The 10,185-nt window shown below is 46.6% G+C and overlaps 1 protein-coding gene across 1 annotated transcript; it reads right to left on the bottom strand.

Annotated features, from left to right (window-relative positions):
* Window positions 1-2,826: 2,826 nt before the first annotated feature.
* On the bottom strand, window positions 2,827-5,545 carry LOC136518097 (carboxylesterase 15-like). Its single transcript, XM_066511755.1, has 3 exons — window positions 3,426-5,545; window positions 3,170-3,317; window positions 2,827-3,065 (listed from the first exon to the last, which is right to left on the bottom strand). The coding sequence occupies exon 1, from the start codon at window positions 5,424-5,426 to the stop codon at window positions 4,368-4,370; it is 1,059 nt and encodes a 352-aa protein (XP_066367852.1). The 5' UTR covers window positions 5,427-5,545; the 3' UTR covers window positions 2,827-3,065; window positions 3,170-3,317; window positions 3,426-4,367.
* Between the last annotated feature and the right edge of the window lie 4,640 nt (window positions 5,546-10,185).

Below are 10,185 nucleotides of genomic sequence, written 5' to 3'. Positions count from 1 at the left end.
ACATAGTCTTCACATATATGTAGCGGAAGTATAAAGAAAAGATCTCTCGCGGAAGCTCCATATCATAGGAACGTCAACTGGTTGACCACAAGTCTAGTAATCCTCAGGAAAATCGTTATTACCATAGCCATATGTTACCCATCTGGGATTTTTATCCAAATAATGAAAATAAACAAGCGTAAGTACATGTCATACTCAATAAGTGTAACATGGGGTTCATGAGGCTCAAAAGGCTTAGACACAGGTTTAATAATATTTAGCTTTTCATTGTCATAATTTTAGCATAAGAGTAGCAACAAGTTGTTTCAATTCCCAAAGCAAAATATATGATCAAAGTAAACATGAATAATGAATAGAATAAACAGATAATTCTTAGCGTTCATCTATTTCATAAATGTTCTAAGACCGCTCGTGACCGTGAGCACGACTGATATACCAGTTTTACACTCTGCAGAGGTTGTACACTTTCACTGTGAGTCGTGATACCCATATGCCCGGGTTTACGACTCTCAAAACACTTCCAAGATGAGCTGGCAGGGGTCACTATGAAGCCTTTCAAAAGTTCGTCTAATAAATTAGGGCCATTAGATTCACTCGATAAACAGATGTAAAGCCCTCCTTCCCGATGGCACAATGATGTGCAGCCTATACACAAGGGGACAGAGGCCGCACTATACCTGATTCGGCAAGCCATTCTTACGCTAATAAATTTTACCACTAACAAGCTAGAAAATGTCCTCATATTGAGCTAAAGCCAGAGCCATGTAGCCCTCACAGCTGTACTATAAGTCTCGGATGATCACTTACAAATAAGTCCTTAGGGAGAGGAATCTGAAGCATTTAGAAAGTAGCTAAACATTCCAGCCCCCTGTTTCCAAGTTACTAAAAAGTCATATTTTAATGTTTATTACATATACCATTAGTCAAGTTACAAGATCATGGTTTAATTGAGCACTAGCAAAGCTACCCAATGCATATCCCGTAGGTGACAAGGTATAAGTTCAATTCTAGGGAATCTCAATCAAGGTGACACATGCAACATGAATTTAATGTATTAAAGTGAATAGGAAATAAGGATGGTCCCATGCTATACTTGCCTTGAACAAAGTACTCCTATTGATCTTGCTCGTCAAAGTAGTACCCTTGATCTCCCATGAATTGCTCACCGTCTATACTTGATAATCACAACAACATACAAGCATCTAGAAGCAATCATGCATAGCAAACAAAAGCTATAGATTAGAACAATATACCAATAGCATAAAATCAAGATGAAAAGTTTGGAAAATGAATCTACGTCTCTCTACGAACACACAGACGCGAAGATCACAGAAAATAGAGCTAAAACAAAGAAGTTATGAATTAAACAAGATTTCTTTTAGTAAAATAATAGATTAAATCTAACCTCAAATCTTAAAAGTTGAAAATATACTTAACAGTAGTATGAATATGTAGTTTATGGAATTACTAACCTAACACAAGTTGAATGGAGTAAATCGGAGTTAAAACGAAAAAGTTATGGCCTAAACAAATCTAGTGGCAAAATTGTAAATAGCTGAAAACGTATGTCAGATCTAACCGAATAAAGTACGCATTCAAAAGAAGAAAACGAAATCTGGAAAGACGCTATGGACTGCGGGTTACAAACTAAATACTTATAAGGGCTCTTTTGCAAAACTACAAGACGAAGGGGTATCCTTGATCTTGGGCCGCTGGATTTTATTCGGGTGGCCAGGATTGAATTGGGCGGGGGAATAGGAAGCTCACTGGCTAGAACAGTCCGACGCGACGGTGCCATTGTCGGAGCGGGCGACGCTCTTGGTTTAAAGCCTATGGGCCACCGTTTGATGAACCGAAGACACTAGGAGAAAGAGGGAGCGACGGTGGACTCACCAAAATCGAAATCTCGAGCGGGGAACCGACGACGACGTGCGACAGCGACTTGAACCTGATGGTGGCGATGGCGCTAGGGTCAGGCAGCTACGAGCTCTAGGCGAGGGTGAAAGCTTGCTCTAAGGTGGAATAGGGAGGCGGCATAGGCTCGGGCTTGGCTTTTATGAGGCTGGGCGATGTGGGGACCACACCACCGCGAGGACTCGTGGCGGGGACAGACACGATCACGGCGGCGCTGAGTCCTGCTCGAACACGAGCTAAAGAAGATGGCTCCGACATGTGGGCCTAGGCTATCAGCGAAAGAAAAGGCGTGGACCGCGATGTTAGTGAGAGAGAAAGGGAAAGGAGAGCGCGACACGGACCTAGGCCTTCGGCGGGGCCGCGGGGCGCGGAACTGGGCCGCGGAGATAGGAACTGCCGCGGGCGTGGGAGGGAGGCAAAGCTAGGCCAGCGCGGAGAAGCAAGCCAGCGGGCCGAATTCGAGGAAGCGAGGGAAAAATCCTTTTCCATTTTCTAAACTAATTTCCAACCAAGTTTTGAATGCAAATTCAAATCATTTTGAAATTTGATTTTAAACCACACAATACAAAAGTAATATGCAGCAGCATGAATGCACATACATGTATGTAGACCTATATTTGATTTTAATTTGATAAAAAATATTATTTTCCTAAATTCAAATGCTCACAAAAATGCATAATTAAATCGTTTTTGCCTATTTTAAAATTACGCAAATTTTAGGGTGTTAAAGGGGCAGCATCACCGCCGTTGTTGTGTTTATTCTGGCAGTAATGTTTTGTCCATTACCGCCGACTTTACTACTGTGCATCATTATTGTTCACAATACATTATAACACCAACAATAATGCAAAAATTTCATGGCTTACGCATCGCCAACAACATATATATTTTTCAAAACACCACCGAGACAAATATCGATACAAAATGACAGCAATATACATAGTTTTAAACTACAGCGACATAACGTTCAAATCCAACCACATCGAATATATAGTTTTCAGAACACAAACAGACGTCCAAAATGAAACTGGCATTCCAAGGTCAGGAACTATAGCAGATAAGGTGATGGTCTCCATAATGAAACTGCCAAGATCTTCTTGCAGCCCAGATATCTCCAAAATGGTCAGCTCCACTAAAGATAACACTACTATCTACAACACAAGAAAAAAGGTGAAACACAGTTAAGACAAGCATTACTACATAGTCTAAGTAGGTCGCTAGGTTGTCAATTGACTGAAGGGCTTAAGGGGCCAACCCTGAGCTGGAGGAAAGATTATTGATGAGGCTGCATGCGCATCAGATTCATCCTACTCACGAAATCACTCTATAATGAAACTGCCAAGATCTTCTTGCAGCCCAGATATCTCCAAAATGGTCAGCTCCACTAAAGATGACACTATTGTCTGCAACACAAGAAAAAAAGATGAAACACAGTTAACACAAGCTTTGCTGCACAGTCTAAGTAGATCGCTAGGTTGTCAATTGACTGCTGAAGGGCTTCAGGGGCCAACCTCTGAGCCGGATGACAGATCATAGATGAGACTACATGCGCATCAGATTCATCCCACTCACAAAATCACTCCATAATGAAGCCGCCAAGAGATTGCAACCCAGATATCTCCAAATTGGTTAGCCAAAAACAGTGAGAGAGCATTCATGTAAGATGATGTCAAAATAGACATATATAATGGTTCCTGCATTCACAATGTCCCCGTCCCCATAGAAAGTAGCTGGGCTGAACCACTCAACATGTAATGTGTACTATAAAATGAGACATTTGCAAACTTACATAGCATGGCTACAAGTATGGAGGTGACTTATTAAACATCAAGCCATTTGTCAATTCATCAAAAACAGCAATACCTGATCGCGGGTTTAAGAACCCCATCTCAACATGCATTTGAGTATGTTGAACCTACAAAACAATTAAATGTGTAGTTAGACATATTCACCTCGGTGTTCACATAAATGCATTTATATATACTAACGAAACTGAATGTTCGATCCACCACCTGGTATGCCTGCCAAGGGTGAACTTTTTGTAAAATTGACACAACTTCTACTCGATCCATGACACCAATTGCCTCCACGGGTTGTCCGACATTGTGTTCACTAATTGGGTATTGGAGCACTTCTCATAAACTTTTGAATGAAATTAGGAAATGCATCACTACAAATCACGATAGACAGACATACTACAGCGTGTGGGTGCCATCCAATGGTGCAAAGGACTGCATGTAGGTGTATCACCTCATTATTGAAGTAGTTGATATATCATTTCCACCGGCACGAATTAATATAGTGAATCAAAGCAGTCAGACGAACGTGTATGGGTGTAAACACTCGCACGTAGACTAACATGAGTGGTGGAGTGCTGAAAACGAACATCATGTAGCAACATATATTATGATATGATCTGTATCGGCACGTGCGGAATAGTATGTTCTTGCACTTTAGTGCCGTGAGATGAAGCTCTTGATGGCGTCGATGAGCTCTCGGGCTCGTTCCCCAGTGGTGGGGTCCATGTCGACGGCGTACTTGTTAAGGTAGAAGGAGTGGCTCATGCCGTGGTTGATCAGCACCTCCACCTCCTTGCCGGCGGCGCGCAGCGCGTTGCAGTACTCGAGGTTAGTGTCGCGGATGAGGTCGTTCTCGGCCACGGACACAAGCAGCGGCGGCAGCGGCACGGACTCCAGCGGCGGCGCCTGGGCACCCATTGGGCAGGTGAAGGGGTGGTCCTTGGTCGCGCCCTCCGGCAGCGCGAGGGCGAGGAACTTGTCCAGCATGTCGAGCGTAAAGAACACCGAGTCCGCCTTCGTCTCCAGCTCCGACCGGCTCCGCGTGGCGCGCACGAACCCCGGGTGGATCGGGATGCCGCCGGCCAAGCGGAGGGGAGCCCAGGTGCCCGCGTCTGCTTCCTGGCCCACGCGGGCGGCGACGAGGTGGACGAGGTTGCCGCCCGAGCTGTCCCCGATGAGGAACACCCGGGACACGTCGGCGGCCTCACGGAGGAGCGCGGCCGCCGGGTCGTCGAGGGCGCTGACGTCCTCGGACAGCGCGATGGAGCGGAGCCTGCGGAGCGCGGCGACGCCGGTATCGATGTGCGCGGGCAGGCGGCGCTCGGGCGCTAGCGGGAGCTCGACGGCGACCACCACGGCGGGGACGGCGCACGCGAGGCGCGCGTAGAAGTGGTGGTACATGAGCCAGGACGGGTGGGTGATGCAGAAGCCGCCGCCGTGGAGCTGCAGGATGACGGGCAGGCGCGCGCCGCCTTCCGCCTTCGCCTCGGGGAGGTACACGCGTAGGTTCGGCTCCCCGGGGAGGTCGTGGAGCGTGTGCCCGTCACGCGGCACCGGCTCCATCAGCGGGAGGGCCTCCGGCGGGCCTGTCCAGGTGCGGTCGACGCTGCCGTCGTCCAGCACGCGCAGCCAGCCGGAAACCTCGTCCACCACCTTGCGGCCACCCACCAGTTGCACCTGCGGTTGCTGCTGGGCATTGGCAGGGGGGGCCATCGGTGTTGCTGGGGTAGTGTGCTGTGCACTGGGCTCGGCGCAGTGCGGGCGGCGTTGTATGAGCACGTATGGCACGACGGCTGCGCACGGTGGAAATGATTAGTGGTTGGATTGCACATAGCGATGCTGGAGCCGGGTTTTATAGGCAGTGGTGGAGATGACTCGAGAGGCCAGGAGGTTGCGTGTGAATTGTGGTTGTGCTTGCCGCTCCTTCGCAGGGAACTTTCACAGAGAATGGCTGGGCGATTTCGATCAGAATTGCGGGTTCGCGACGTCGGTCGTCGGAGCAACCGAGCGCGTGAGAAGAGCAGCACGACGCCAAGGCGGAGAACCTGCGTGCCGTACGTGTGGACCGGCTAGACTGAACCTGCTGCAGTTGGTAACAAGACTTGGAGCCGGGAGTCCGCCTTCTTGCTGCAATTTCCGAGCAGGTGGGGCAGCAAAGTGCCTTCCTGAGTATGAACTGGGGATTCTGACCGGACGATGACTAGAGAGCACTTTAGTTGTTAGCTACTCTCTGGTGAGTCACGTCAAGGAATAAGCCATTTCCTTGCAAAAAACGAGTGGAAGAAACTACTAGAATTTTTAGGACACCTGCTACTAATTGGGCAATATCAATCGTGTGATGTAGCTACTCTGATCAGGACACCAAGTTAAGTCGGTCATGCGCAAATGGCAGCGTGCAGTACATTGCACATGAGATCCAAGTCAGTTGTCAACGTGTGAGGGGGCTTGAGTAGTTGAACTTGACCAACGGGAGTGTTCAATACGGCCTGGCCCAGGCTCAGTACGGCCGCGTCAGTCCAGCACGACGAGAGGGTCGTGCCTAGGCACTCCCTCACATTGGTGGACCAGAAATTTTCTAGAGCCTGGACGAGTATAAAACTAAAATTAACTGTGCGTTACTAGTTTACCAGTTACCACTAAAAGTCCAATAGTGTATTGAAGGAAATATCTATGTAGTCGATATATGAAGGCAGCTTCATCGAGTGATCTAAATAGTTCCTGGTCAATGTTGGAAATCATCAAATCCTTGAAACTACCATTGGCATCTTGTGTTAACTAATAAATGCATCATACTTACTAAAAGAATCATGAACAAGTAAAATAGGACGGAGATGATTGTTGCAAACCCACTTTGTATAGTACAGTGATGTCAAATTGGAATTTATACATGTACATGCACAGGCCGAGTTCAACTCTAGCGATCCATCGGCTAGTCGCTAGTGGCCAGAGGAGCGCCCCGTCATGCAGATGCAGGCCAAAAGGATTTCTGAAATCGGTAGCGTAGCGTGACGCCTTTGGGCAGCGTTCGGCTGGGAAAAAAGAAGTCACCCAGCCAGCCGAACACTGCCTTGGGTGACTGGCCACCTGCATGCTTTTTAGTTGGGTGACTGGCTGCCCGTGCTCTTGGCACGCATAGTTGCCCACAGGCCATGCTAATTTTTTCCGTGCTAACATGCGCACGTCGCCCAGTACCTGTCGACGAGACCGGCAAGTGCCCTGGGTCGCTTTGGGCTCAGGGTCCGCCTATGCCCTCAGCAATCAGCATGACATGCCAGTCTGGTCTGGCCCGATTGGCAACCCCCGACATGGCCCGAGCCTTAAAGGCTCGTGCCCATGCCTGAGGTTGCAGCTCATGGATGGGCAGCATGGCCCGCTAAGAGGTGTTTCGTCCGATGACTAAAATTTAGGAGATGTCATATGTGAGGGTGTCACATGTAGTGTTCGGATATTAATAAAAAAATAAATTATAGAATCCGTCAGTACTTTACGAGACAAATTTGTTAAGCTTAATTAATCCGTCATTAGCACGTGCTTACTGTATCACCACATTGTCAAATCATGGACAAATTAGGCTTAAAAGATTCGTCTCATAAATTAGTCACAAACTATACAATTAGTTTCGTAATTAGTCTATATTTAATACCTAATGCACGCGTCCAAACATCCGATAGGACATCGACTAAAATTTAGGAGGAGCAACCAAACACTCCCAAAACCAGACAAGCCATGCCTCCTGACACCTGAACGGACATGCCTTCGTAGGCATGGGCTCGTGTCGTGCCATCCCCGCACCTGATGGGTCGTACCTTAGCAGGCATGGCCCATGTCGAGCTGAGTGTGTGACCCACATATCATCGTCCTTCTCTTGTCCTCCAGCTCTGCGCATCGGCTTAGAGGCCACCGCGCTTATGGCAGAACCATCCAAATTAACGTATTTACGGAGGCGCTTGTCTTTCACTAGACACTAAGCACCCCGTAAACATGCTACAGTGGGCGGTATCCGTCGGGCACACCCCAAGGGAGAGTCCGAAAGATTCATATTTTTCCTCAAGGATCCAATAATGAGAACGAGTTACAATACTTAATCTATTTCATACATCCAGAGTTTGTAAAAAGTATATTATTATATTTTCAAAGTCAGAGTGCGGAATATTAAACAGCGGAATTAAAAATAAACATCTAGCGATAATGAGCAATGATCCGTCTGTGCCCACCAGAAGAATCATTCACACAACGATACTCCTCAAGCATTACCTGCAACAGGGGTAAATAAACCCTGAGTACACAATGTACTCGCAAGACTTATCCGACTAGTGGAAATAATTTTCTGACTCCAAGGGATATGCAAAGCTTTATGGTTTGCTGGTTTTCTTTTTGCAGAAAGTAATACTAATAGTGAGTCCTTATTTATGTTATTATTAGTAGCCATGATTAATTGATTATCTACCCATTCTATGTAAGCACATGTTCTACTTGCAAGCAAGAGTTGAGCAATCAATTCTATTTCATCACCTTTCATCTTTCAGTTCTTACTACGGTGCTAGACCCAAAACAAGCCATACCGGATCACCCGGCGATTCACGAATCAATACCCCCAGCTGGGTACCCCAAAAATACATGCCCTTCTTATACCCCAGGCACAAGCAGGACTAACCCATCACCCTTCTGTCATTGGGTCCAGGTCCTCGTCCAAACTTGGACTCCAAGCCCCCGCTCCTAAGTCCCGGACTTAGTGCGGTGCAAGGACCTTCACCATCCCCGCCTCTAATCAGTTGGTCCGAAAAGAGCCAGAACCTACGACAGGAGAGCAACAAGTCTTCCCTGCGCCTATACCCAAGTATGTGCTCGGGATAATAAATCTGTGACTTGCTTCGAGACTTATGCAATAGCCGGTCCTTAACCGACATAGATAGAGAAAAAGTGTAACCAAGCTATGCCTTGTTGGCCGCAGGACACAATCTCTTACATCCACCAGTACCCAAACCACATCCCTATCCAGTCACCATTTTTCCTTTCCTCCACTTTATCATGAGTAATCATAATTATCACCTATTATGAGTAACGACAGGTTACTCACGCTACCGATACCCTAAGCATAGCAGCTACTCGACCTATACTAGTAGGACTCATAGGTAGATATATTTATGCATGTAGTTTTCATAAAATGTCTGTAACATAAGTGCACATCATATACATTCAGTGATCGTTTAAAATAAGGGTTATGCATCGGGGCTTGTCTTGGGCAGGCGGTGGGTCAACAAAGTCAACACTGAACGGCTTCGGGGCTCCATCCTACATGAGGATCTCCTCCTTGTACTCCTCAATGACCTTCTCATAATCATGTTCGTCCATAGGCATGAACTCTACCAACTCATGATCTACATGCATGAAATAATGATGCAACACTTAGTAATACGACAACAACAGCTCTTAAAATAAAAATACATCTATCAAGCTACTAAGCTAGTTCTACCGACTAAGGTGCTAAGTTACCTACTATTACCACTAACAAGTATGAAGCATGACATATATTATCTTAGCAACTAAAGATATCCTTACCCTTAATACCGATTTACTCTATATAAGATAAACAAGGGGTACTAGCTACTCTATTTATCAATCTACTCTAGGGCTACAAAAATTACAGTGAGTACATAATAATTTAATGATCTTACTATAAAAATTTCATGGCTAAAGCTATCATCAATTTGCCACAAAAATTCCTACAAATATTGAGCTACATAATACTAAGCTTTCTAAATTGAATTTATGAACCTATCATTATCACAGCTAACCATAAACTAACTATACCAACAGATAGATAGCATTTTCGTGAACCTAACAAATTTTGTTTCACTATTTTTGGATACCTACATAATTTACTATAATTTTACCAAGATCAGCGCAAAACTAAATTGAATAAATATTTGTTAATTCACTGGAAAAGAAAGAAACTAAACTTCACCACGCGACCCACTACTCGCGGCTCGGCCCCCTCCCGCAGCGCACAAACATGAGTCACCGACGTGGTCCACGCGCGTGGCACGCGGACACGGCCCATGGCGGAGCCCATGCGTGAGCTGGCGCTTTTGCTAAAGAGCCCCCGTTCTCTTTCCTATTCATGAAGCTCACTTGAATACTATTTAATTGAGTCACGGCCTGTGCACCAAGCACCCTGTTCTTACCCGAATTCCTGTTTTTTGAAGTCCCTGGCTAGAACTAAATAAGGCCGCGACATCTCCGGCCAAACGCCGGCGAGCACGGGCCTCCTCGGCCTCAACCAACACCTCCCTAGCTCTCTACGACCGAAGCTCAATCGGCCGTGGTCTCAAGCACTAAAAATGGTGCAGCATGTAGATGTGGCCATGCGCCACGGCAGGGCGGGCCGCGGCAACACCGGCGACGGCAAATTTACCTAGCCCAACGCCTCTACCGCTACTCTATAACCATCTACAGACTGCGGGCAACAATG

Source organism: Miscanthus floridulus, chromosome 17 (assembly GCF_019320115.1).
Source record: "Miscanthus floridulus cultivar M001 chromosome 17, ASM1932011v1, whole genome shotgun sequence".
Lineage (NCBI taxonomy): Eukaryota > Viridiplantae > Streptophyta > Magnoliopsida > Poales > Poaceae > Miscanthus > Miscanthus floridulus.
This window is presented reverse-complemented; position numbering and strand designations above follow the sequence as displayed.